Here is a 24,914-nt window from a genome sequence, read left to right as displayed (position 1 = left end):
GAATAACAATTTATGAAACAACAATCTTAATGCCTTTCAAAATCCAATTCTAGCAAGAAATAAAACCCCCAAAATTCTAGTTAGTCACTAACTATACAATACAATAGAAACAGCCCAATGCTATGAAGTGTAGCTTCAACTGAATCTCTGCAGGCTCAAGTAGTTGCAAATATAAATTAAAAATAAAAGATGGTTCAAAGTCAGAAATCCACATAGCAAAGTTTAGCTATTTCCTGCTGTGGAAATAGCTAAGGGCCATCCTGTGATAGACACCGTAGCATCCCAGCTTTTTAGCTTTCCATAGAGATGGTTATTTAGCTTGAGAAAGGCTGGCCAGTGTAAAATTTCAATCAATAATCACCCCAAAGATACCAGTATTCRGAAGAAGAGTTTGATGCTAATCAAGATAAAATTATGTAGAAATTAGCATTTACCAACAGTCTGAACAAGGCAGTAACAAAAGTTAAGCCAGTTCTAGAAAGCCTTCTCAAAGAGGTAAAAAGTGCAGAAAGGCTTGAGAGAGGAATGTAAAAAAGTGAGAAAGTCCATGCCAAAGAGACAAGTAAAGAATGTAGTGTACAAATCCAAACAAAAAAGACCAGCAGCTGCAGCTTGAGGTATAACCCAGTAGGTTCATTGATATTGCAGGCTTGGGGAGTTTTTCAATATACTGAAAGGCATTCAGGATTACAGGTGGCCACTGAAAATATCTAACAGCCTGATTTTATCCTGCTTTTCAAAGTGGAGAGGAATTGGCAGATGTTAGCTTACCTGGGTACCTGGGGCAGGTGTGGGTTACAGAGCAAATGCTGCCTGTGCTGCAAGGAACTCGAACCCAARGAGTTCTGTCTCTTTTGCAAGTGGTGATCCAAAGAGGACCGTGCAGCAATATTGTCATTTAGGACTGGGGTTTGCTTCACACACTCTTCRCTGAGCCAGCAGCTGGCTTCCAGCTGCTCTAGGTTTTGCTTGGCTTCCAACAGCTTCTGCTTCTTGACTATCCTTTCCAGCTGGAACTTCACCTTTTTCCGTCGTATGTTTCTTTCGGCCTTTTTTAAGGARTACCTTTGCAAGAGCTCCAGCTGCACCAGCCTCTTCTTGTTCTGCTGTAGCAGGGACAGGCAGGTTTCCAGCCCAGTGGTGCTCTGCTCCTCAGCCTCTGCACACAGCGTRGGCTCTGTCTGCACTGCAAACTCCCTCTGCTGTTGCTGAAGAGCAGCCAGACGTTTATTCTCATTTATAAGCCACTGCTGGTCTGTAAACAAAACAATGATTGAAAGAAACTAAAAAAATCATAGGAAAACMATTATGTGTTACTATCTTGTTTCTTAATTTAATCAGCCTTTAGAGGTCATTTGAGAACAGAATTTTTGTGCATGTCAAGTGGAGACTTGACAAGCCATTTAGAGAAGAATGTACTGTTGCTCTACTTCACTGGTAACTAAAAACCTCTTAATTGGGTTAGGGACTCGGGTAACTGCAGGATGTGAGCGGGGGCTTGGCCAATACAGCTGAGGAGACTGGTGGATAAGATCATGCTTGTAAGAAAAAAGGAGAACAGATGCCAGTTTCTCAAAGATGACACTCAAATATCAATTACATTTTGCTAAAATACACTGGAGGCATGAAAAGACCCGAGTTCAATTCTGTGCACTTTTTCGACAAGGGGTATATATTCACTGTAGAGAAGGATGACTTCATTAGCTTTTTTCTGCAAAATATGTTGCTACTTCTGCTTTAATGATTCTGAAATCCTATGTTAAAACTTTGCATAGGAATGAATGTAGGTGCACTGGCARCAGAGTTAGCAAGGGAAGAAGAGGATGAAGCTGCACAGAGGTAAACAGAGATCAGTGTTTGCCCCTGTATTAATGCAGCAAATGGAATTCTATGAACACACTAACAAGCCTTTSGCTAATAGAGTCCTACATTTTGAATGAACAAATAAGCACTTMTGCAATTTTAAAATGTTACTAACTTCTTATCACTGCATTTGAGGGTTTTACAACTATTCTAAACCAAACATTTCTCTTTGTGTCTTTTGGGGCTCTGGAAGTTTCCCTAATGCCAGAAACCATTAGTGCAGAGACACTGCAGGWATCACTTGTTTGATGACTACTGATCTTGTTAAACATACTTCATCAGTGATCCCAACCACAGTGAGTCTCCTGTCCTGCTTKTGCTGGCAGCTGTGCACAGGGCACATGCACAGAAGTAGGATTTCTAGCTCTATGGCTACGCTGTGGATAAAATAATTTTTGTGGATATCATTTTTGTCATTRTGTTAGTTAATTTTCCTTAATTTAMTAACATTTTTAGTTTTCACATACAAAGCTTTTTTCTTCAACTTTGTTTCCAATGTGTTCTCTTCAGCATGTTTTTAGCAAGAATATTTGGCAAGTCACAGTTTCCCTGCAAGCGAGCCGCAGGCCTGTTAATTAATCTCTGCACACAATCTTGCCTCTGTCAGGAGCTGAGCCACAGAGGGCACAGAGAAGGTGAAGAACTTTGGTGGGTTGCCAAGTAATGAATTGTATTTGGCTAGCAAAAACCACCTGCCTGGCTAAGCTTTGCATGAACACAGCAAAACCAGCAGAACTAGAGGGAAGCAGAGAATAAGTCTACAGAGCCACAAAATAAAGATGTTCTGGGGGAACTCTCCTGGTTCTCTGCACTATCTACATAATCTTCAGCTATGTCCCATCAAAATAATTTCTTTTAATCTCTTCATTGTGGCTGGCATAATTAAAAGATAGCTGACTGTGTAAGTTTTGGTCTGTGACATTGCCAAAACTCACAGAAGTTTTCTTGTTCCAGGATCAAACAGCAGATTTTGCCAGGAGGGAATGATACCTTTGTATAGGCACCCTTCGCTTATCAAGAGAGCTAGATCAAATCATTCACTGGAAGACAAACTGAGAACACTGCAACCGATTTCAAAAACACCTCAAGGTTTAAAATGTTCCCAAATCACTCCATAAACTCGTTAAGGGGCAGCCCAACCCCTCCAAGGCATCTTACTGAATACATGGAATGCAAAGCAGCAGCTCCAGGGGTCAGGAGCCAAAGACACTAAACAAACCTCTCAAAATATGTGTTTGGTTTAAGCCACAGTCTTATTTTACAACCCTGTTTTTCCTATTGAGTGAAATTAATCAAAACCACATGAAAATTATCTGCACTGTTGGAGGTGACATCATCAATGAGAGCACCTCAAGTGACCTGTCGCTGTCTCCGAAGTGCTGCTTGGCTCCTATCACATCCCTGAAAGCTTTTGGTAGGAACTACCACAGTCACCTCAATTTCAGTCTCCCAGAACAACTCATTGGATGAAGCACAAATCCATCTCAAGAAAATGTTATAACACAAGAGCAGTCTTGGTCTACATTAGAGCTACAGATATGAGCAGAGGCTGCAGGGAGGCAGGATGGGGATGAGCTCGGGAGAGGCTCAGTGCCACAGGGGAGTAGCTGGTGCTGTCCCCCCCATCAGTGACCTGCAGTGCTAATTAAGCAGGGCTGCTGGAGCACTGRGAATGAGGYCCTTTAGCTCTGTTGATCAAAKCTTAGTAGCTATTCTCAAGGGAAAGGAGATTGTAGGAGAAATCCAGTAATTAGCCATAACAAAAGTTTCACTCATAAAATAAAGCATCACTAGGACAGAAAATGTTTAGAGGATGAAAGTATGCAGTAATGGAAGGGAACTGAATGAGGGGAAGAGGTGGGTACTCACTTTCCTGGATTTGCTGGTTGATAAGTGCTTGGTCATTTTCTAGTTCCTGCTCTGCTTTGATCTGTCCTCTCAGAATCTGCTGCTTTAGATCTTCAACATAGAGCTGCTGTTGTTGAATTTGTTTTCTGTGGAAAGCTTCCTGATCTCTCAGTTTCTGCTTGTACTCTTCATGCACAGCATCTATTTCTCTGCTGTTAGAAATGCTGACAGTGAATTTAAACCAGAAACAAATACTATTTGTAATAAAACAAGTCATTTTACTAAAGAAATACAGCATTCAAGATGAGTTTTGTTCCCTAAGGGTGCATTATGACAAAAACTCGTAGCTATGTATGTACATGTCACAGGAGGCTGCAACCCTGTAAATGTCATAAATGCCAGCAAGCATGAAAGCTCCAGTAGTGAAGCAGCTAATTCCATTGCCAGAAAGATAAGAGCAAAAAGAATTTWAAAAATATTGTCACTTATCATTTTCCTGTAGTCTTCCATAAATGAAATTGGGGATGGGTTTTTTTATAAGTTATAAAATTTTATAACCATTATATGAGATATTTGTCATCTAAGTAYTTCAAAGTGCTTTACAAAAATGACAAAAATTCTTTGTTTTCAGATAAAAAAGCTCCAACTTAGAAATATTTACAGGCATTGTCAGGCTTCAACAGTCTCTGGCAGTACCAAGGAAAGACTTGATCATCCAGTTCTCTGTTRGATGCAAGAACTGTATCAGGTTACTCTTTCTATATTTGGAGCAGAATTGTGGTCAGAAAAGTGACTAAACTGGGAAAAACTGCTCTACAATCTCGTCCAAGATGTTTGGCCCCTGACTGAGTGCCAAAATTTTACACAGAGCAACAATCAAAACAGTATATATTCTTAGCATGATGCATTATAATATTCAAAATACCTTAGACCTCTGTAAGGAATATTTGTTCTACCTCTCCACATGCTATTATCCATTAATTCTTAACACTAAAGTTAGATTATATGTAAAGGTGATAGATTATATTTGCCTGCTAAAACTACATTATTATATATAACCTCAGAAAATGAAACCTTAGAGTCTTGAAAAAGTGTTTTAAGTATATTTCACTAAGAAAGTAAATTATGTACTTATTATACTTCTAAAGCAATCAAAGGCACCAGAACTCTAAAGAGTCCCYGGAGGTCAAAAMCCTCCAAAAATATAATTTCAAAAGAAATCTTTGGAAATACCACATAGTTTGGAAAATCACTACCAATACCAGGTCATCTGTATGAAAAGAATATTTGAGCTTTGTTACATAGGGATAATTTAACATCTTGATTTAGAACTGTAAGCATAAGTTCAAAGCAACCATTTCCACAGCAAAACCTTGATTCTGTGTGATAGTTTAGCAGACAGMACAGATGAAACTATCAAGCAGCCAAAGTCTACAAATCTCCCAGARTACCTCTACATGGAACATTCCTTTCACCTTCTTAAGCAGTAGCAGAAAAGCCTCAGTACATRAAAGCCTTAAAATTTTCAATAATTTACAATATTACTACGATTCTTGCTCACATGAGAAAAAAAGAATTCTGTTTTGTTTTCATGTTTATGCAAATGTAATGTTGAAAATAACTGAAAGAGAACATCTTCTGCTCAGTTGTCTGGTATGGCACAAACGGAGTACAAACTTTGCTGCTGCCACCTGCTAAAAGGTTTGTGTCTATTTGTGACCCACACAAACAAATTGAAAGAATACGCAGTTCCAAGATCTGTTTGTCCTTGGCTTGACTACAAAGATGCCAGCACCCTGTGATTTGCAATTTTTTTCCCTCTTAGATAAACTTTTATTGATCCCCATGAAACAGAAGTGGGATGTCTCATTTCTCATTCAGCCGAAGTAGGTTTGGATTGACACTTCACTGCAGCACTGAAACCCTCACTTGGTGATTWCAAATCTGCAGCTGCTCAGGTATTTGTAACACCACCAACCACAGGGGACAAGCTCAGAGGTTAAAGACAGACTGGTGATAACTAAAGGACAACCACTTTCCAAACAGAGTATTAAATCTGAAATATCTTGTGTAGGAGATGCTCCCGTGGTTTCAATGGTAACTCAGAGGGACTCTTTCCCTAAATGCAGCTTTAGGTTGTCTTCCATATTTTCTAAGGGAAATGTAATGGAGCAGCCATATAATCTGGAAACAAAAATGTTGATCAAAGACAAAAACCTTCTGATTTTGGAGCAGTTACATCACCTCTATGCTTTCACATACTTGGGTTGCAAAGTCTTCAGAACAAGGACTGCCACTGGGTGCCCATGCACTCTGCAGAGTCTGGTTATCAGGTGGTGTTTAAACTGTTCTACTAACAGACATATGAAAGCTCTRATTCCTATGGTGGTCATAAAATTTGAAAAATATGAGTCTAAATTTGTTACTGGTCTCACATGACCTTGGGCAAGTCACTTTGAGACACGTGTGAAAGAAGCAAAGTACATTTATCCAAGAGAAGTGGTGAAGATTCATTACCATTATCAAACATCAGAGAATCAAGTATCAGAAATGATTATTTTTATTAATTTACCATTATTAGCATCATTCTGCATGAGACTGAGGAAATGGAGTAAATCATTGCCAGCAGGCTGAAAAGAAGCATGATACTAAAGCAGTAGAGAAAGAATTCTTGTTGTGCAACTGTTAACTAAAATTAGATAAAACTCCTCTGATAAAATGTCTCTCATTCCTCCTAACCATGACTTTCAGCTCTCAGCCAATTTGTCCATAACATTGGTTTATCAGAGTTCCAATGGTTTACAAACTGAAACCCAGAACAGTTAAGTAAATGAAACAACTCAATGTTGCATTTCAATCCAAAGAGCCAACAATGCTTGCAGGGGTGGTTAGGTAACATCTAACCAGTTTACAGTTGTGAGAGGGTCACAAGCTTTTCCCATATTTTCCAGCCTTGCTGAAACCACTCCYCACCCCCATTATAAAGGATGAGAGAATAAGCAATACAAACAATGCACGTGGCTGTGTGCTGCTTGCTCTCGGCAGCACCAGCATATTCCCTCATGYGCGTGGTGATGGCTTTTTGCTGATCCCACATGAAACTCTGAGACCCTTTCCAGCAGCCATGTGTGTTTGAGGCAGGCATGGAAATAATCACAGCTCTGTGCCACGACTACACCCCAGAAAGGCCCAGTACAGAGGGACAGCCATACTTCACTTTAAATCTTGGAGAAACTAACACAGCACAGCAATCACTGCAGTATTATTTCTGCTTTTGTTCAGGTGATGTAGCTAGTTGGTAAAATTCTCCCTCTGTATGGCTAAATAAATAGCATTCTGTAATAAAACACTGTTAAGTATAAATAAAATAAGTACCTATAAATAAGTATAAAATACTGAAAGTATAAATAAAAATTGCAGCTCTGCTGTTATCTCAGTGTCTCTTTGCTTCATCTCCTAATTTTTGGCAGCACAAAAAAAAAACAGGCAAGGCAGTAAAGCCAGGTCTGAAAACAGACTGAACATTAAACACATTTTTGTGAAGCTGCTTCCTAAAGGCAGTGTTCTGAAGTGGAACAAAAATATAATGCAAATTCACGCAGAGCCACTTACATAATACACAAATGCGAGAGGATGTTTTCCCTCTGGCTGCGAGACACTGACTGTGAGAGCAGAATGACTGCCTGGTTTGGGATACAGATCTGTCTCTCACAGACACTGCTGAAACCAAGAACATGAGGTCAGAATGCTCCCTTTTCCACCTTGGAACACRCTATGTCATGTCAGCACACTTTTGCTGGTTTGTGGAAATAACACAGTAAACTAAACTAAAAGATAACATGACAATGGCCCTGAAAGAAAGTAACAGATTCACACACACTTCATAGCTAAATTACCTAATAAGCAATTCAAAGAACGACTGGTTTGTATAAAATATGTTTGGATGACTAAACTAAAAACAAGTATCAATCCAGTTAACATAGGAATTTAGCCAAATTTTGAAATMGGTAGGTGAGATCACTATTTTTTTCCATCTAAAACATCTTAAATGAGATGTACTGTTAAATTTAGACTTGAATCATCAGAATACTAAGAGATATAGCAATCCAGCACAGAATGMTGTKGCTTATATTCCTGCTTTTCCACATRAGCAATTACAYCCAGCACACTTCTAGCAGGAAATAATATAACCTCAGGACAAACATAAGGGAAACAGCTTCATTCCTGTGGTATCAAGACATACGTGAAGTCTTGGCCTCACAGGACWAGCATACAGCATATTTAAAAATATTCTAGCATTTAAAAATACTCAGCATACTTTAGCATACAGCATATTTTAAAAAAGCAATTMTGCAGAGAATTTCATAAAAGCATGCAGATTTCTAGGTGTAGTGAATGCAGCATGAAGTGTCAACAGTTACCCCTCCTCCAATTAAGCCTTCAAAAGCTGCAAGTAAAATCACAACAAAAAGACATCAACCATAAACTAAAGATAATCACAAATTACTGAGAAAAYGTTCATATGATACCGATTCTGCCGGATTGCTTTTCCATCTCATTTTTCTCTCCAAAGTTTGCTCGATGCTCGCTAAATGAATCATCTGTGAATCCACATTTTTTTTGTCCAGCCGGTTTTGTTGTCAGCTCTCTGGGATCCTATTGTGCAATTCTCCTCCCCTCTTCCCAAACACTTCTACTGCTGATGCAGAGGCTGGCGGCCGCTACAGCATAATGCAGCTTCCAGTAACTATGGCAGCAATAGCTCTGTGCTGAGGCTGAATACCTGCAGCAACAAAATCTCAAGGCTCAAATAGAGAAACTCCTGTCAAAATAACCACTTCTGCTGAAACCTGAGATCTGCCGGTTTTCTCGAAGAAAACATCAGTCAAGTAAGCATCCCCATCTTTCTGACTGCCTAGTGTTCAAGTCCCATTTCTCTTCTACAAATTAAAAAAAGAAAAAGAGTTAAAAATAAAGCAGAAACCAAGATGTTGGCAGGGCATTTTGAACCCTTGCAAGCCGCACAGTAAGAGCAGTCCCAAGTTTGAGTCCCAATCCTATCCTAATACACATCTACAGCTCCCCCCACCTTCTCCAGCCCCATCCTCCCCCTCCTGCCATGTCCAATCCTTCCCGCAGGTTCCGAGCATCGCCCAGCACAGGCAGCTGCTTCTGCCGGCACAGGGACAAACYGCTCCCTTCTCCTCCCTAAAGCAAGGCGAACAGCAAAGGAGAGATGGAGACCTCGTGTTATCACCGCCTTCAGCCTCCCAAAGGAATGGCATTCACAGATTCAAAGCAAAAGTTGGAGTGGTGGGCAGGAGGTGGGAGCCAGAAATCAGTCAAAATGGCCAGCAGAAACCTTTAGAAATATGGGATCTTTGGAAATGCACAAACAGAGTAATCCCCCTCACAGAAATTACCATCACATGARGAGTCATTTAGATTTCTGATCAGCTGGTTTGCTTACAGAAAGAGCACACCTGTGCTTTTCTGTGTGGATTTTTTAGCCTTTCCATGCAAAACCTCTTTTTCTTTGCCTAAGCCCCCAAAATAACAGTWAAGCAATGGCTTATTTAAGGCACCCCTTTCAATACATCTCTAAACCAGACCTCTTTTTGGCAGAGTCACAGGCACGAGACACTTTCCATTAAGGCCAATGCTGCCTTGTTAAATGCCAGTTCTGCTCACACGCGTTTTCCCTTCACAACATCAGTTTAGAATTTGTTACGCTGCTAACCACTGTACATGATTCTGCCTTAARTTGTAGAGTTGCTGTAATTGACACAGTGCATTTCTCTGCGAAACAAAATATTTGAGGGATCTTTTAAGAGATGCAGAAGTTTTATCTATTTTTTTTTGTGGTGGAGTACTTTGATATTCTCAAATTAAAGCTGTTAGCGAGAACTCAGAATTATGTTAGATATTAGCTGGACCAGTTAATTACACCACATTAGAATAACAAATATATTGCGTTATGTTGTATTGGATTTTTTCCCCACAGTTTAACAATGTTCATAATTACAGGGAAAGTGAGTTTAAACACTTTCCAAACAGCTACAATTAATCCAGTGTACTGCTATTCCACTGAACTCTAATGAGAAAACTGTGGGTTTTTTGTTTTTTCTTTTTCAAACCAAAAAGACAAAAAAATCAGAGTTTTTATTTCTATGCAGTATGATATTAAGGCAATGGCAGGAACAAGACYTTAATTATCAACTTATTTTCTGAGTAGGGTGCATGAGCAGGCAACCAAGTAAGGGTATAATGACTCAAAACCCTTTTCAAGGAAATGCCCAAACTTTTAATATTTGTGTGCAATGGTAGAAAATGGTTTCCCCTCTCATTCCCAAAATATTTTAACGTACAATTAAAGGTTGAACTCATGATTCAACCCATGAAAAGCAGATGAGAAAAATGTCATCATACTGACAGCATGGGAGATAAGACACATCGTTAATAATCATTACTGGAATATGTATAATATGATCTGAAATAAAAAAATAAAAAAAAAAAAAACCAGAAGAAAGCAAAGTACCATAATTGCCTGATAAAAAAATATACTTAAACCCATGGAAGCTCAACAATTTCTGAATTATTTCTGTTTGCAGCTCCAGTGTTTCTTTGCATGAATGAACCATATTCTACACTAAGAATTAATTTTTTTTTACTCTTCCCTAAAGCAACTTTATTCTCACCAGAAGAGAACCCAAATYATCCAAGCAATTTTCAAAATACTAATGAGTATTCCCAGTGCCTACTGTTGGCATAAAATCTACTACATTTAGGGTTCTCATATGCTGGAAATCGGTGGCAACGTCAGAGTAAGCCTCAATCTAGTTACAGGTTTTAAATGCAGGCTACACATGCAACAAAGATGCAAATCACTTGCACAGATCTCATATGAAGAAAGAACAGAGCCTAKCCTGTAACTCAGCTGCATGTACACATTCTTGTTCCAATGATAAAATAGTTTGAATTAAAGCTTAAGTCTAGTTTCCATCTCTTCTGGAGGAAATCAACGTAGCACAGGAGAAAGGCAAAGCTAAAGGTGTCAAAATTTTCAGCACGATTTAGACACATTGATATTCTTACCTTAGYTCAAGAGAACATTTGTTTTCTTTACAGTTTCTACATTTTTGACTGCAAAAATAAAAATAGGAAATCATAAATATTTGGGAAAAAAAAGGTAAGAAAACTTCACTGAACCTATTGTACACAGAGATATTGTTGTAATTTTCAGTAGGATGCACATTTCTAGCAGCTGGGAGAGCACCAAGAACTTTCAAGTGAGAGGGGGAAGAGAACAAGACACACACACAGAGCTTTCCCTGTTCTTGTATTTTGGTCTTAGCATCTCCTTCTGACAGAGACAAGACCCTGCACTWGGATGGGCTTTTTACTCCCATAAATAAACCCTCCCTGTGGTYCACTTAGTCCTGTATTGTAATTTACAAAGTACCTCTCACACACCTTTTAGTACCTGACACTGACTTTTCTTCATGAGACACCACATRTATAATTTTATTCTTATAATACAGATCTTAGGCTTGATGTCTCAACCACAACCCCCTTCCATGAGCACTTCTTGTCTGTACAGAAATAGAGGCTCACAGGCTGCTGCAAAGGAAGGCTGAGTGGGATAGTTCAGTTTACCTACACCAAAGAAATATTCAAAAGGATTATATAAGGTGAAAAAAATTCTTATTAGACGTAGTTTATAACTCATTCCTGTAAGAGATGGACATTGATAAAATCAAAGCAAATGCAATACCATAACATTTTTAATTTTTACTGAAGTAACCATCTGAAACCCTCTAGGTAAGCATGAGGGTAACTTTAAGCAATTTAATATGCTTGTAATATCCTGTCCAAGTGATTAAAAAATTAATCAACACAAGCAAATCTTCTATCTGAACATGATCAGAAAAAAAAAAAAAAATCAATCAGAAATGTTCTGCAGTTTTATCAGGTTAAAAAGAAGAAAACTCAGTGCAAATTCATGATAAACTGTTCATAACGCTTCTGGATTTCATCAGGTTTTTCTAGGATCATCAAAAATCCTCTGTGATAAGAGCTCCATGACTGTTTTTATCAACAAAAAGAGCACTTTGGTGTACACCTCTGAAAGTTATTAGACAAATTTTTATTTTTAAAATGCTTTGTAGCTTTTCCTAAGAAAATAATAGCAGTGATGTGTAAAATGTTCCTCAGTAAAGAAACAAAATGAAAGAACATTTTGTATAGATAGATATCAGTGCAGAAAATGAGAAGCAAATACAGTGATTAGATACATAAAAGAGAACAGGTAAAATCACACTATCCAAGGTGGAAAGCAAGCCACTTGACTAGAAGCATGACAAATATTCAAAACAGAGATATGCTCATAAAAATGAGATGAGATAGTTCCCTTAGAAAGAGATAAAAGATTCCCAGTATGATACCACACCAAAAACACTAGCAAGCAGCAGAACCATTAATAGATATGAATGAGAGGATGACTGTTTCATGCTTTCAACGGGTTATTTGAATGTGCCAGGCYGAGAGGAATTAAAAAGGAAAAATAACCCAATTACATTTATTTCTATAAAAACCTATTTTCAATGTTATAAACTGAAACACAGAACATGTCTCAATTAACTTTCCTGACACATATTAATCACTGTCTTCATCACACCAATCCTTTCCATTTCAGAAAGGTTCTGCCATAAAAGCAGACACTAAACACTGAGTATGGGCAGCTCTTCAACACTTCAAAAGCAGCATATGCYTTATTTACTGCTCAGTTTAAGGAAAAAACTGGGAATCACATTGGCTTTCTGAATGAAGGGCTCAATGAGGACTTGAACTGAAGGGAATTTATGAACAAACCTTCCAATTTCCACAAYAAATTAGCAGGGAAAGTCAATTGATAATAATTACCTTGGCTAAATCATATCCTGGAAAGTYCATTCTGTGCACTGAAGTAATAATATTGTAAAAATTATAGATTATCTGTAAATCAAAACAGCTGAAATGCAAATGTCCAAGCAAACTGATTTAACGCTGTCTGACAGTCTCATCTGAGAAATTTTCTTTATTCAGAATCGATAAATAATTTTGCAGGTTTGTTGCTTGCATATCTTACTGCTCTATATTAGTCGGTTGGCCAATGTATTTTCTCTGACATATTTAAAAACATGATGGCACTTCTTCTGTACACAGCTTACTTTTGTCAGACATSATCCCACAAGAGAAATTGTTTGCTCAGTTGCTTTTTTCTTAGTTTTAAACTTACTTGTAAAGAGAAGAAAGTATGTAGTGTGGAGAATTGGTGCAACTTGCATCCAAATTGAGCCAGTCCAAAGCTGCACAACTCTGAGAGGGTGGGGTTTCATTAATCTACAGAAAACACACAACATACGACAGGAATTAAAAAAAAAAAATCACAGCAACCCAGGGGCTTGCAAGTTGTTATTAGCACTGTCATCATTAACTACTGTGAGCAAGGCTCCRTAATACCTCCCAAGTGAGTTTATAATCTCATTTATACTTCTGCCTAGTCTTTGATAATTAGCAACATTGCCAAGCACTTGTTACTGAGCACATCTCTTTTTCCGCCTCTATTTCAATGTACTGCATGTTTCATTAATCAAGAAATAAAGAATGAAAACAAAAAATTTAAGCCCCTTATCTCGAAGTGAGTACAAAAGGAGAGAAGAGTGGAAAGTATAAAATGTTACTAAAGGAAAATCCATTTTAAAAGGTAGACTTYTGCCAATATCGATTGATACTATGGTTAACTCTTAAATGAGAAAAAWTATCTTTTTTTTTAAGTTAGATTTTTCAGTTATATTTATCAGTCATTTTAAGAATTATCTCATTTCTTAAACATGATTGAACTAGCTAACCAAATAATATCTTACAGTAGTTAGTTCCTGAGCGTAACATACCAATAAATATTTTATCTATTTCTGATATATGTAACAATCAACTGCCTTCAGAGCCAACAATACTTCAGTATTTAATCCCATAAATTTTCCATTTCTTCTAGTACACTTCCTTCAAGACAGGAAAATGACAGAGAAAGAAGATAACTCAGAAAATTATCAAATGTGGAAAGACTCTTAACTGCTCTTTTCACTTCAGCATTCTGCCTTTTTGTTTCAATCCTACTGTAGTCATGACTAGAGATAGGAATCACTAAATTATTCAAGGGAGTGCATCATCTTTTGCTAAGCACATCTGAAAGGAGTGTTASTGTCCTCCCACAAAAGGTTTAGTGCCATTACAGACCATTAGATGGAGGAAATGAAGCAAGGGAATATGATGATGAAATGAAATACTATCCTGATCRTGCTGGCTTTTAAGAAGAAAAAAAGATAGTAAAAGAAGAGAAAAATTAGGAGAAGAAAACAGTTTTAGAACTTACTGATCTTCTTAGTCTTAAGATAGCAGCTTCTGCTGGGTGATTGAACCTAAACTTATGAGATTTGCCAAGGACAACAAGGGCTCCTGTGAMAACAAAATAATTAGACATTTACAGAGACATAATTCATCAAACTACTTTAAGATAGTATGTTAAAAAAAATTAAATCCTGATCAACAGCTTTCTGAACATCACAGAACAGAGAACAATTTTTAAAATTTGCCACTATAGAATGGCAGAGTTATCAATGTGTAATGACAGTAACCAAGCAAACTAATCTTGCAGATCTCTAGACTAAACAGAGCTGTAAATTCCCTGCTCATATGAAAGGCCAGCATGACTTCATGTCAAAACCCCAACCAACTCACTGCTGAAAACTTATTTTTACACTATATTTTTAAGAGTCTAGATCACTGCAAGCTCCCAGAATCAGGGCTGTTACTTTAAACAATCTAAAAATATGMAAGCCTTATCCATTTAGTCTGAATTCATTCATCACAGCCTATCACTTGGTGGCTATCAGCCTCTACCTAAAAACACTGTGAAGGAGCTGAAGGTTGTATCAACCATATCAGAAAACCCTTCCAGTGGCCAGCTGGCTTAGAGCCAGCCTGCACTGCTTTCCACAATAGTGCTTCTGACTACACCTCTTCCCTTTCAGAAACCTACATACTACTGTAGCCAAAAGGAGTCAGAATATTGTCCCCAGTGTTTTAATTTTACTCCTGTGGGGTACTTAATTTATTTGTCCCAGCTTTAGCCATGGATCAAACCTTGTGGAGCTGGCAGCAGACTGAGAGACCTGCTTGAGTTCCCTAATCTAATCTCCAGCCATAAGGACATTACAATGCAGCATTGACAGCAAAACCAAGTCTTCCTTACCTTGTGACAGACGGCAGGAGCCCGACACTTCGCATCCATTGACGGAGCAGAGCGCGCCCGGGACCGCCCGCAGAGTCACGATCCCACAGCGGTTGTCTATCGTGCAGTGATTCCTTTCAATCCACTGTCCCTGCAGAACTACAGCACAGAGACTCAGCTCACCTGTTCAAGGGGCTGGGCTTGCCCTGTTTTCCTCAGAAGGGAGTACCACACACAGTTTGACACTTTCATACCCCACAGAACTGCATCGTGTGCAAAACAAGGAGATGAAATCCTGCTAGTCAAATACTTCATCACAGAAAAAACTCACCAATGAAACTCACTATTGAAAATAGTGAGATTGATCTTTATTTCTGGTACTGGAAAACTATGCATCACTTTCTCATTTATAAGCTGATATGCAAATTCTTCTATTATGTTGAATTTTCTTAATGCCCCGATGGCATTTATTTACAATTCACTAATCTACTGGCAGAAAATAATCAAACATAACCATGCTTAGCAGAACACAACCAAAGCTGAGATTCCACAAATTTTTCAATTTCAGCATGAAGTTTCAGTTCTCTATCATAGTACTGAGCCTTTAAGATTGACTGCTAAAATTAAAAGCAGAAATTAAATTAAGTAAGACATATTCTGTATAATTTGGATTTTATATCTAAAACACTCTGTACAAGTAGAGTTGAAAAACATTTTCAATCTCTTGTGATCGCTTATGCCACTAGTTTAGGATTGAACATCTGAGAATCTGGTTGTAAGATGAAGATACTTTTGAGCTCTAGTGTAGCATTTTACTACTGGGAAGAAAATTTGGCAGAGATCTCAACTGGGTCAAGTCTACTGATTTTTGGCCTATTCAACAAAAAATAATCATAGAGTTTTGCAAACATTAATAATTAGTCTCTTSTACTTATCTTCCTCAATAAAGAAAGCTGGCAAATAGAAACACTACCTAGCTATTACACATGACAAACGTAAACCTGTTGGTTTGACGTGACCATATCACAAAATAACTTSTAATACCATTCTCTTACCAATGTCTTGATCTTGGTCTGAGTCACTTCTTCCAATTTTGGTTGTTCCTTCCTAAAACAAGAAAAGAACAAATTTAAAAATTGGTTATGGAAAGTAGACCATATATACAAATTAATGAAGGTTTGGTACATCATTTTAGCAGAACACTTAAATTGCCTCTGAATGATTGAATTGTTTGATGCAAATGCTATGTACTTCACACTATTTCAGCCCACTGTTCCCCACAGTGTTGCAATTCCCCTTCATCCTGCAGCYGTGTCAGCTTCTACGACTACAGTAGATAAAGTAACTCTCAGTGGATGACTTCTGGACAGTGCTCGAGACCAATATTTTGAATATGAGCATGCTTTGTACTTTTATGGTGAGACCTGGTGTTTGCAGAAATAAGATATTTCTTTTCATAAATATCCTCCTTCCATAAATGGAAGGAGGAATGTAGCTGCAAAATTATYATTCAATTAACCAGGCTTTTCCAACTTAAAAGTAACCAAATTCCCGATTTTTAAGGGTACTTTGTCATAGATTATGAACTCTTCAATCTAACTACTAAGGAAGAACTTTTTTTCTGAAACTTAAATGACATCTTATGAAAAGTCCTCCTGGTGCTTATGGTACATGGGCAAATTGCCAAATAACTTCAAAGAAAAGAACTGCCTAGAAATAAAAGTCTCCAGATCAAGAAGACTCCAACCATATTATGGGTCAGTGATGGAAGTGAGACTGTATTTTAATGGTTACCTGCAAATACCAACAAAAAAGTGTAATTTAAACAATATCATGAGAAAAAACAAAGTGCCAAACAAAGACAATTAATTTATCATCTGTCTGTTAATTCTCCATTACCAGTTCTATGCTTTTTCTTAGGAAAACAAAGCAAGATAATTTCCCAGTTCTAAAGAGACACTGTAATTGATTACAATAAARTGATTAGTAAATGCACTTGAAAATTACTTTAGTGGCAAGTCTTTCAGTTATTATTAAAATGAATTTGGAACGGTAAACAATATGATTTTGTATTCAAATTAGAACAAATTGAATATGCTCTCTGCTCCAAGCATATTGTAAAACCTAGATTTAAAGATTAAGCAAAAAGCAGTAACTGGAAGCCTGAAGACTGGGCAAACAGAAGCTGTGCAATACTTCAGGGTGACCCAGTTATGAGTAATTATGGGTAAATCACAGTGGGTTTGTGCTCTGGACAGAAAGGGAATGGTTMTCATAAAACTCCTCACAGAGCTCAGCCAACTAACAGAGCCCTCAGGTATGAGCCCTGCTGGAGAGGCTGAAAGCTGGACGGTGCCTCTGCTTTGGAGCAATTACCAAGCTACATGTCACTTTAATGCTCAGCAGGCTCAGCTGCAAMATATCCACCTGGGCTGGCCACAACTTCTAGAAAACTTGTGTTCCATATGTCCTTTGACTTGTATCACTCGATCAGGTGAGTTAGCAACTTGTATTTTATGCAAAGAGAAGTAAACCAACTCATAAAAGATCTCTTTATCTTCTTCACCAAGCATAGAAATAGTTATTGTGATTCCAAAAGTAATTACTTTCAAGTTGCTGAACGAGCTCCCCGGTAATATAATTTAATTCAGAATAGTGTAGGACAGCACGATTGTCTCAGGAAATTCACAGCAGTATCCCAGTCGGTGGAGTGATTCTGGGTAAATTTAAATCTAACTAAAAACTGCAGGTAAGACCAAGGGTACAGATACAATACACGCAAACTAACTCAACTAGAGAAAACAAACAAAAATAACCATAACCCAGGACCACGCTGACTTCATTTTAAAGTGCTATTATTGAGCTAATAATGATAATATTTATATTCTTTTCTAATTTAATATTGAGTATTCCACCTGAAAAAGTGAAAGATGTTTCAGATGAAATGATTGCACAACCTGACCTTAGCACATCACAGCACATCCTCACACCGGCTGAAGTGTTTTTACATTGTTACCTCCTCTGGCCATGTCTCATGACTAAGGGTAGAATTTCCCAGGTAAATTACAGAACCAGGAAGGGTGAGATTGCTTTCCCCCTCACTGCTGGGAGTACTCCAGCTTTCAAAAATGTTACGAAGTACGTATTTTATTAAAACAATCAAAAATTTCACATTTTTAAGCTAAGCAAAAAGGGTTCGTTAAATCATAGGAAAGCATACATTTTTATTAATGAAAGCCAGAAAATTAAATGTAGGCACAGCATTGATTAGTGCAATTAATACTATGAAATATCAGGGGAGTAAAAGAGYAACACAATACTGATTCTGCAAGATCTGAAAACTGCTGCTGTGACCTCCCTCTAGAAGTACAATGTAAAGTGTTTTTATATATTTAAGCCCTAATTGGTAAAGAACCACTAATGTTTTACCTTCTTGCTGTTCAGGTGAAGGTAACAGACACCAGAGACTAAAATATGTAAAGCACAAAGAAAAGAAAAGGCAGCATCTAGAAGCAAAGAAAGAAGGGACAAAGRTATTAGTGTGACAGAGTCATGAATGACTTCAGAAGGTGAAGTCAAACCAGGTTACRCCATTAAAATGAATATATTTAAATTAGGAGTTGTCAAAATTAGTATGGGAAAGTATTTGCTCTTTCCAAAATGGCACGTAACAGAGAAACATTTAATAGTAGCAGTTGCTTGCAATAAATATTTAATGTTAATGTAGGGTTGAGTAGTTGAAGTTGCATGTTGATCAGCACTGGACATAAATACTTGGACCCTAATTATTACCTGGTATAATTTCTTGTGCTGGCATGAGWAAAATKAGTTCAGTTTCTCTTTCAACAGGAYARMAGAACAGCATGATTTAGATTCTAAATATTTGTAGTAATTTCTAAGAGGAATAAAAAAATCCTGTGTCCCTAAACTACCAATTACCACAAAATCTAGATAAAGATTTTTTATTAGTGGACAGATACATGATTTTCAACCATTCTTAACATGTTTTGGCAATGAGTGCACCTCTGTAGAAGTGCCCATCCAACATTCGTTTCACTATAAGCAGCTTCAATATTTCAGTAGTTTCCATTCATTTAAACAACATTAAAAATGTTTAAGTCTCGCTTAGCACTGACTTATAAAAAAAACAAGAAAACCCCTAAACCCATCTGACCCAGCCATACCCATCACATGCCATAATCTGCAGGAATTTACACACAATGTCATGAAAGTTTCTTGGTGAAAACCTTGCCTTAAATTAGCAGCTACACAACAAAAGAGTCTCTATGAGGCCAGGATTTCTACCTGATCTTCAGAAATAGCCACTTAAGTAGGTAATTAGCCTTCATGCTATGTAGCTGGTATCTACTTGGCAGAACTGGTAGAATTAAAAGCAATATATGGAAGCCATTGTCAAAGTGAGCTTTTGTTTGTTAAAGTTTACTTTTATCTATGCACATACAAATATTCCAGTCTTAAGTAGGCAAATGCATAACAAAATTTGAGCAGTATGTCTGGTATACTTTAAGCACCACCCTTTATGTTTCCATGTYCATGAACACATAATTGTCCTCACGCTTTGTGGACAAACTACTAATGCCTAATTTGAGTATTTTGTTATGATTGCAATACAATGCATCAAATAGTTTGTGCATGCATTCATAAGAGGTCAACTTATAGCAATAAATAAATTCCTCTCCTTCTCCATGTRTTTTCTGCTTTTTCTTCCATTATATATCTTAAGATCTGTGACCTTCATTTTTTGATAGCTGCTGTTGTAATATCATCCTAACCACCCTCCATTTCCAAAGAAAACAAGCATTTTCAAATCAAAGGGTAAAATAAKAAAAGTGACCATATCTCACCCTGAGATGATACAGCACCACTCCCGTGCTGAGGATATCATCATCCATGGCCATTAGATGAGGTAAATTAGAATCTATTGTTACTCCAGCTTTTTCTTTGTTGATGTCCACACTGTATTCTTCCATGATGGCTTTCCTGTCTGTCCATTTACTTGTCCAGTCTTTGGTCAATTGCTCAATCTTAAATAAGAGAGAGAACTGTTTCACTGACTAAGCAGGTTAATTTTTCTCATTCATACATATCTTCAGAAAGAACAGCATTTTTTTCCAGTTACTAGATGTAAAATTCTTTCACCAATTGCTATGCAGGTTTATTTCTAAGATCAGAAAATTTCTGTGACACAAAAAAAAAGAAAAAAAAAGAAAAAAAAAAGAAAAATTGGGTAAAAACTGTGCTATCACCAAGTAAAACTGATTTAATCTATAGGAGGCTTATTACAGAATGTCAGATAGAGGCATAATCATCTTTAGAGCAAAAAAGGAAAGGATTAAGACTAAAACATTTTCACCGTTTCACAACTATAGCAGTGCTATTCCCCTGGCCTAGTGGAACGGGAGATAGTTACAGCATCAAGTAACATACACACCTTCATTTCATTCTGAAGGACCAGCTCAGTCAGATTTCCATCCCTGTCATCACTCCAAGAGGGACTGGAATTCCTCTGTACAAACAACAGCCACCAAGATCCACATGTTAGTTTTCTTACTCACAACAGGCAGGCATGTTCTTTCACTCTCCAGCATTTCAAGGTGATGAAGTCAAGAGAAGGGAAGACAAAATACACATGCTCCCTTCTAGCATCTAGCCTAATACAAGCAATTTTTGAGGGGTAAAGAACTGGTGAAAAAGTAATAACAGACAATAATTCTGTGTAAGTAAATCCTGGCRTGTAATTCTTGTCTCTCCCAGCAAAACATTCTCTCCATGGCTTGGAAAACCAAGCCACTATTATTCCAACAGAGAAAAATATCAGGGATGTCAGCTGAATTGTGAGGGCTCACAGATGTTCACAACTTTTTGGGGGGTAAAGAGTGTGCAGGCAGTGTGAAACCTCCAACATACTTTTGAGGTTACAATTCTAGCAGGAAAGTTACACAAATTACTCTCTTGGAGATTTTATACCCTTAAAATTAAAATATTTMTATTTTATGGTGTTTCTGGACAGGTAAACCATCCAGCTTCATGGAAGGCAGGCAAGGAAATCCTTCTCAAATCATTATATGACTGCTTATACTTTAGGTTCATCAATATAGTGACAGAAGGAGGAGAAACGACAGAAAAGCAGTTAACCTCATAATAATTGCAAAATCATCCAGAGAACAGTTTAATTTCTCTCCAGTTACAATAAATGAGGAAAGATAGAGAGATGAGATGAAAGTAAGCTATCAAAGCAGCTTCAAAAGCTCCAGTAGGGAAATGTTGCTACATACCAGCTCAAAGCTCATCAGCATAGTTTTCAGCCTATCAATTTCTTCTCTCAGTTCTCTGATCAGTTTCACATTTGCATCCTGAAACATTGAGACACAGACCATTGGCAAAAGCAGTTCTAAGAGAATTCTAGCTAAAGAACTCAATGTGGAGATATTCCAGCAGGCAGGAAGAGAGGAGAACAGGCAAACTCACAGCAGCGCTCTTTGCTTCACTCTGCCAGACCCCTGCCTAAGGACAGGTGGTTCCCAGCTTCCACAGATTCTCTTTTCCCATAAACTTTGTTCCATCTCTCTTCKGAGCTCAGACCTACCACAGCATTTGTTCCCATCATGACTAGCTGGATACATCTCTACTTTCAAGGATTTACCTTCAAAGTAGTTACATCACATCAGAAAGATGCTATTRTTTAATGCTGGTATGTAAAATCCAGCTAGAGCAGCATAAATCAGAATATCATCAAGGATGGTATTAAAAGATMTTACACCTGATACATAAAGGGTTTCCTGCCTGCTTGGATGGAGGCATTTGTCTCGCTTTCAGAGTAGGAATCCCTATGCTGGCAGGTTCTGGAAAACAGCTTTTACAGACAGTTCAGGGAAACTCTTGAGTTAAGAATCAGCTTTCTCTGGGCTGCCAGGTCAATTTGCAGTGACAGGAAGAAGAATGAGGGGCTGGAATTAAGGGCCTAGCATGGGCTGTGCAGGCAGTGATGGGTACACAAGCTGGGAGGCTGAAAGCTGTGTGTGACAGGAGGCTTACCCAGGATTTTAGTCTGACACAGAGCTGAGGACACTGAGCTATTGCTGCTACTATTGATGTCTGAAAACTACTTWTAGGCAACAGTAATTCGGATGCAAATTAAATTTGGGAAAACTAGAACTTCTGCCCAAATTTAAGGTAGTATTGTTAAGAAAGCAAATAGTGAAGTATGTCTCTAAAATTCYATACTTYTAKCTAYAAACAAAAATCTTGATATGCCAAAYCACAAAAGAWTACTACTAAAGCTATAAAGTCAGTGGATTAAAGATTAAGAAATTACTGGAATCAGGACTTTTTTTGAAACCTAAATTCACTGTATATTCCTTAAATGGATGCACTGTGGTTCAGTCCTTAACCTGTGTGRTCACRTGTAATGGCAACCTMATGCAGAATTCGAGGTCTAGAAGGTTCAGCTGGCAGTTTTATTTTTCTAGCATAYTTAAAGSCTTCACTGTTTCGTGTATTAGACAAATTGTTACYACATAGATTACCTCAGGCAGAACTCAAGGCCTCACCTCATTTACTCTGGGCTTGTTAATAATATTTTTGGCATTTGAAGCATATCTCAAGGTACTCATGGTCTCATTGTAGCTGGAGCTGGCAGGTGAGATAGCTACAGAAAACAAATAACATAATTTTAAAAAGCATTCAGTTATTTTTCAAAAAGCTTTTTGTTGGTTTTTTTTTTTTTTTAGTCTTGCTTCTTTAAAAAATGGAACCAAAAAATAACCCTAGGGTCATTTCATTAAGGTCATAGAAAATGTCATCTCCAGCATGTATTTATAGCTGGATAATTCACTTAAAATCAAAGCAATGACCTGGTAAGACTCTCTCAAACATAACTTCAYGCACAATCAGTATGCCTTTTCATTTTCTTGAGTATTCTATGAAGCATTTATGAAATGGACATGAAAAGGACAGATTCTAAGTGATACAACTGTCTTCTCACTGCAGTTGAAGCATATACCAAAGGCACAATGTGGCGCAAAATGTTAAATGGTCAACAGAAACCAAACTCACTGGCAATCATAATGGTCTTGGAGTTGCCCCCCAGACTGTCCTTGAGCAGCCAGGTGAGGATGGAGTCACGGTACGGGATGTAAGCCGGCCGCCTGGTCGCCCCGGCGCTGCCCGAGGSAGGGGTGTCTGTATGGCTGCTCTCCCCTTCGCTCGCGATGCTGTTAATGCTCTGGCAGCTGCTGAACATCTGGGAATTCTGTGCTGAAGGGGAAACACCACAGAGAGCAGGAAAGGGGTGATTTTTTTCTACTGGCTACTTAAATTTTCTCAGCAGTCATTATGGTTCATATGAAGACAGCACATAGCTGCTCTGTCGAGCCTTTCGGTGTAAATGCAAATAAACATTAAGACTCGACACAMAGTGAGTGAGTCACCACAACCCTTCAACATAAAGAACTTTCATCACAACCCTTCAACATAACTTACCTAAAGTGGATATGACAATTCCAAGTGTAACTAATGACTTGTTAATATTGGCACCTTCAGTAATTCTGTCTTTACAGTAACTGGGATCAGCTCTTTCACTGTAGCATGAAAACATGAAAAAGACAACACAAAATAAAGAAAAATGCTTAATTATTAACATACAGTCAATTGAAAACTATGTATTTTAAAGCAATACAAAAAACCAAATTATGAGCTTTGAAACTGAAAAACCCATACGCTGTGAATATTTTATATTGCCCTCTATTCCAGAAAGTGCAAGCAACCGTGAGCAAAGACTGTTAGTGCAAGATCCTGTTAAAGACCCACCAAAACATAAATTCATTGTCTGAACTAGGTAACCCAGTCATAGTGGTTCTGAATTAAAAAAAACAGCATACATTCCATAGCTCCATAAGGGTAGACTGGCTCAGTGCATAAGTCAGAGGGTATGTTCCCTCAATACCTCTTTCTCTGACAATACATGTGTGGCAATTTATGTTCTCAAGGAAGAAAAAGTCCTTTTCTATAAATGTTTTACAACTCTTCAACTCAACTTCCATCTTTCTGTTTTCTGTCACATCCAGCATGCCCATATGTTCCTCACTGAAATGTATAGCACAGATAAGACTTAGGAACTTTGGGAATATAAACATCATAAACAGCAAGATAGGACTGTTTTCTCCTGCCCATGCTAGGCAGCCAGGATGAACACATTCCTTTTTCTCCCTCTCTTTTCGAGCTCAGATTTATTAATTCCAACAATAGCTACTGGAAGAACCACTTAATAAGAATAAAGAGTTAAATGGAATTACTTTAAATGTGCGCAACAACAGCACAGTATTGGATCTGAGGACCCAGGAATTCCCTTCCCCAATGAAAACCAATGCCCAGTACTGAAGAACAGATGACAAAAACAGTATTAGTATAAYATTCCCTGTTATTTTATAAGAAAGTCAGGCTTACTGTTAGTTCAATGAAATTTAAAAATACGAAACTTCATGTTTTAAGGCAGTACTGGCAGCATCTTCAGAGAAATTACCTTTCTGACCTTCAGTATATTATTACCTGCCTGCAAGGTCCACTAAGTTGATCTTGCTTGCAATTTCAGAGGGAAGATTGTTCTCCAGTATTGCCTGAAGAGAGAAATACAAATAAGGAAGATTATTCCACTTAATTAATTAATGAAAATAAAACCGATGTGCTATTTTGTTTGAAGCTGAGTTGTACATATGACTGTTTCACTGCCTTTGTTTGTGACCTTGACKCTCTATGTTCAAACATTAACTCAACAGCTTTCTCACCCCACAGAGAAACCACCCTCTTATGCCAATTTCCTCTTGGAAAAAAACCTTTACTGCCTAGCGACTGTGAAAGGCTTTCTTGTAGATCTTGCAGAGTTATTTTYCTCTAATGTATTCCAAAGGTCTTTTGT

The 24,914-nt window shown here is 37.8% G+C and overlaps 1 protein-coding gene across 1 annotated transcript in view; it reads right to left on the bottom strand.

Annotated features, from left to right (window-relative positions):
* STARD9 (StAR related lipid transfer domain containing 9) overlaps positions 1 to 24,914 on the bottom strand; it is an 89,001-nt gene that overhangs the window by 20,913 nt on the left and 43,174 nt on the right. Inside the window, exons 10-23 of the mRNA XM_057366172.1 lie at positions 24,548 to 24,615; positions 23,483 to 23,580; positions 23,057 to 23,257; positions 22,552 to 22,649; positions 21,277 to 21,354; positions 20,433 to 20,507; positions 19,846 to 20,025; positions 16,036 to 16,087; positions 15,002 to 15,139; positions 14,123 to 14,205; positions 12,989 to 13,092; positions 10,807 to 10,854; positions 3,733 to 3,923; positions 772 to 1,255 (exon numbers count right to left, since the gene is read on the bottom strand). Coding sequence (XP_057222155.1) covers positions 772 to 1,255; positions 3,733 to 3,923; positions 10,807 to 10,854; positions 12,989 to 13,092; positions 14,123 to 14,205; positions 15,002 to 15,139; positions 16,036 to 16,087; positions 19,846 to 20,025; positions 20,433 to 20,507; positions 21,277 to 21,354; positions 22,552 to 22,649; positions 23,057 to 23,257; positions 23,483 to 23,580; positions 24,548 to 24,615 — 1,898 coding nt within the window. The remainder of the gene's footprint in view (positions 1 to 771; positions 1,256 to 3,732; positions 3,924 to 10,806; positions 10,855 to 12,988; positions 13,093 to 14,122; positions 14,206 to 15,001; positions 15,140 to 16,035; positions 16,088 to 19,845; positions 20,026 to 20,432; positions 20,508 to 21,276; positions 21,355 to 22,551; positions 22,650 to 23,056; positions 23,258 to 23,482; positions 23,581 to 24,547; positions 24,616 to 24,914) is intronic.

Source organism: Malurus melanocephalus, unplaced genomic scaffold (assembly GCF_030028575.1).
Source record: "Malurus melanocephalus ecotype Western Australia unplaced genomic scaffold, MMel_1.1 scaffold_2, whole genome shotgun sequence".
Taxonomy (NCBI): Eukaryota; Metazoa; Chordata; class Aves; order Passeriformes; family Maluridae; genus Malurus; species Malurus melanocephalus.
The sequence above is the reverse complement of the archived record's forward strand: the minus strand, read 5'-3'. Positions and strand labels throughout refer to the sequence as shown.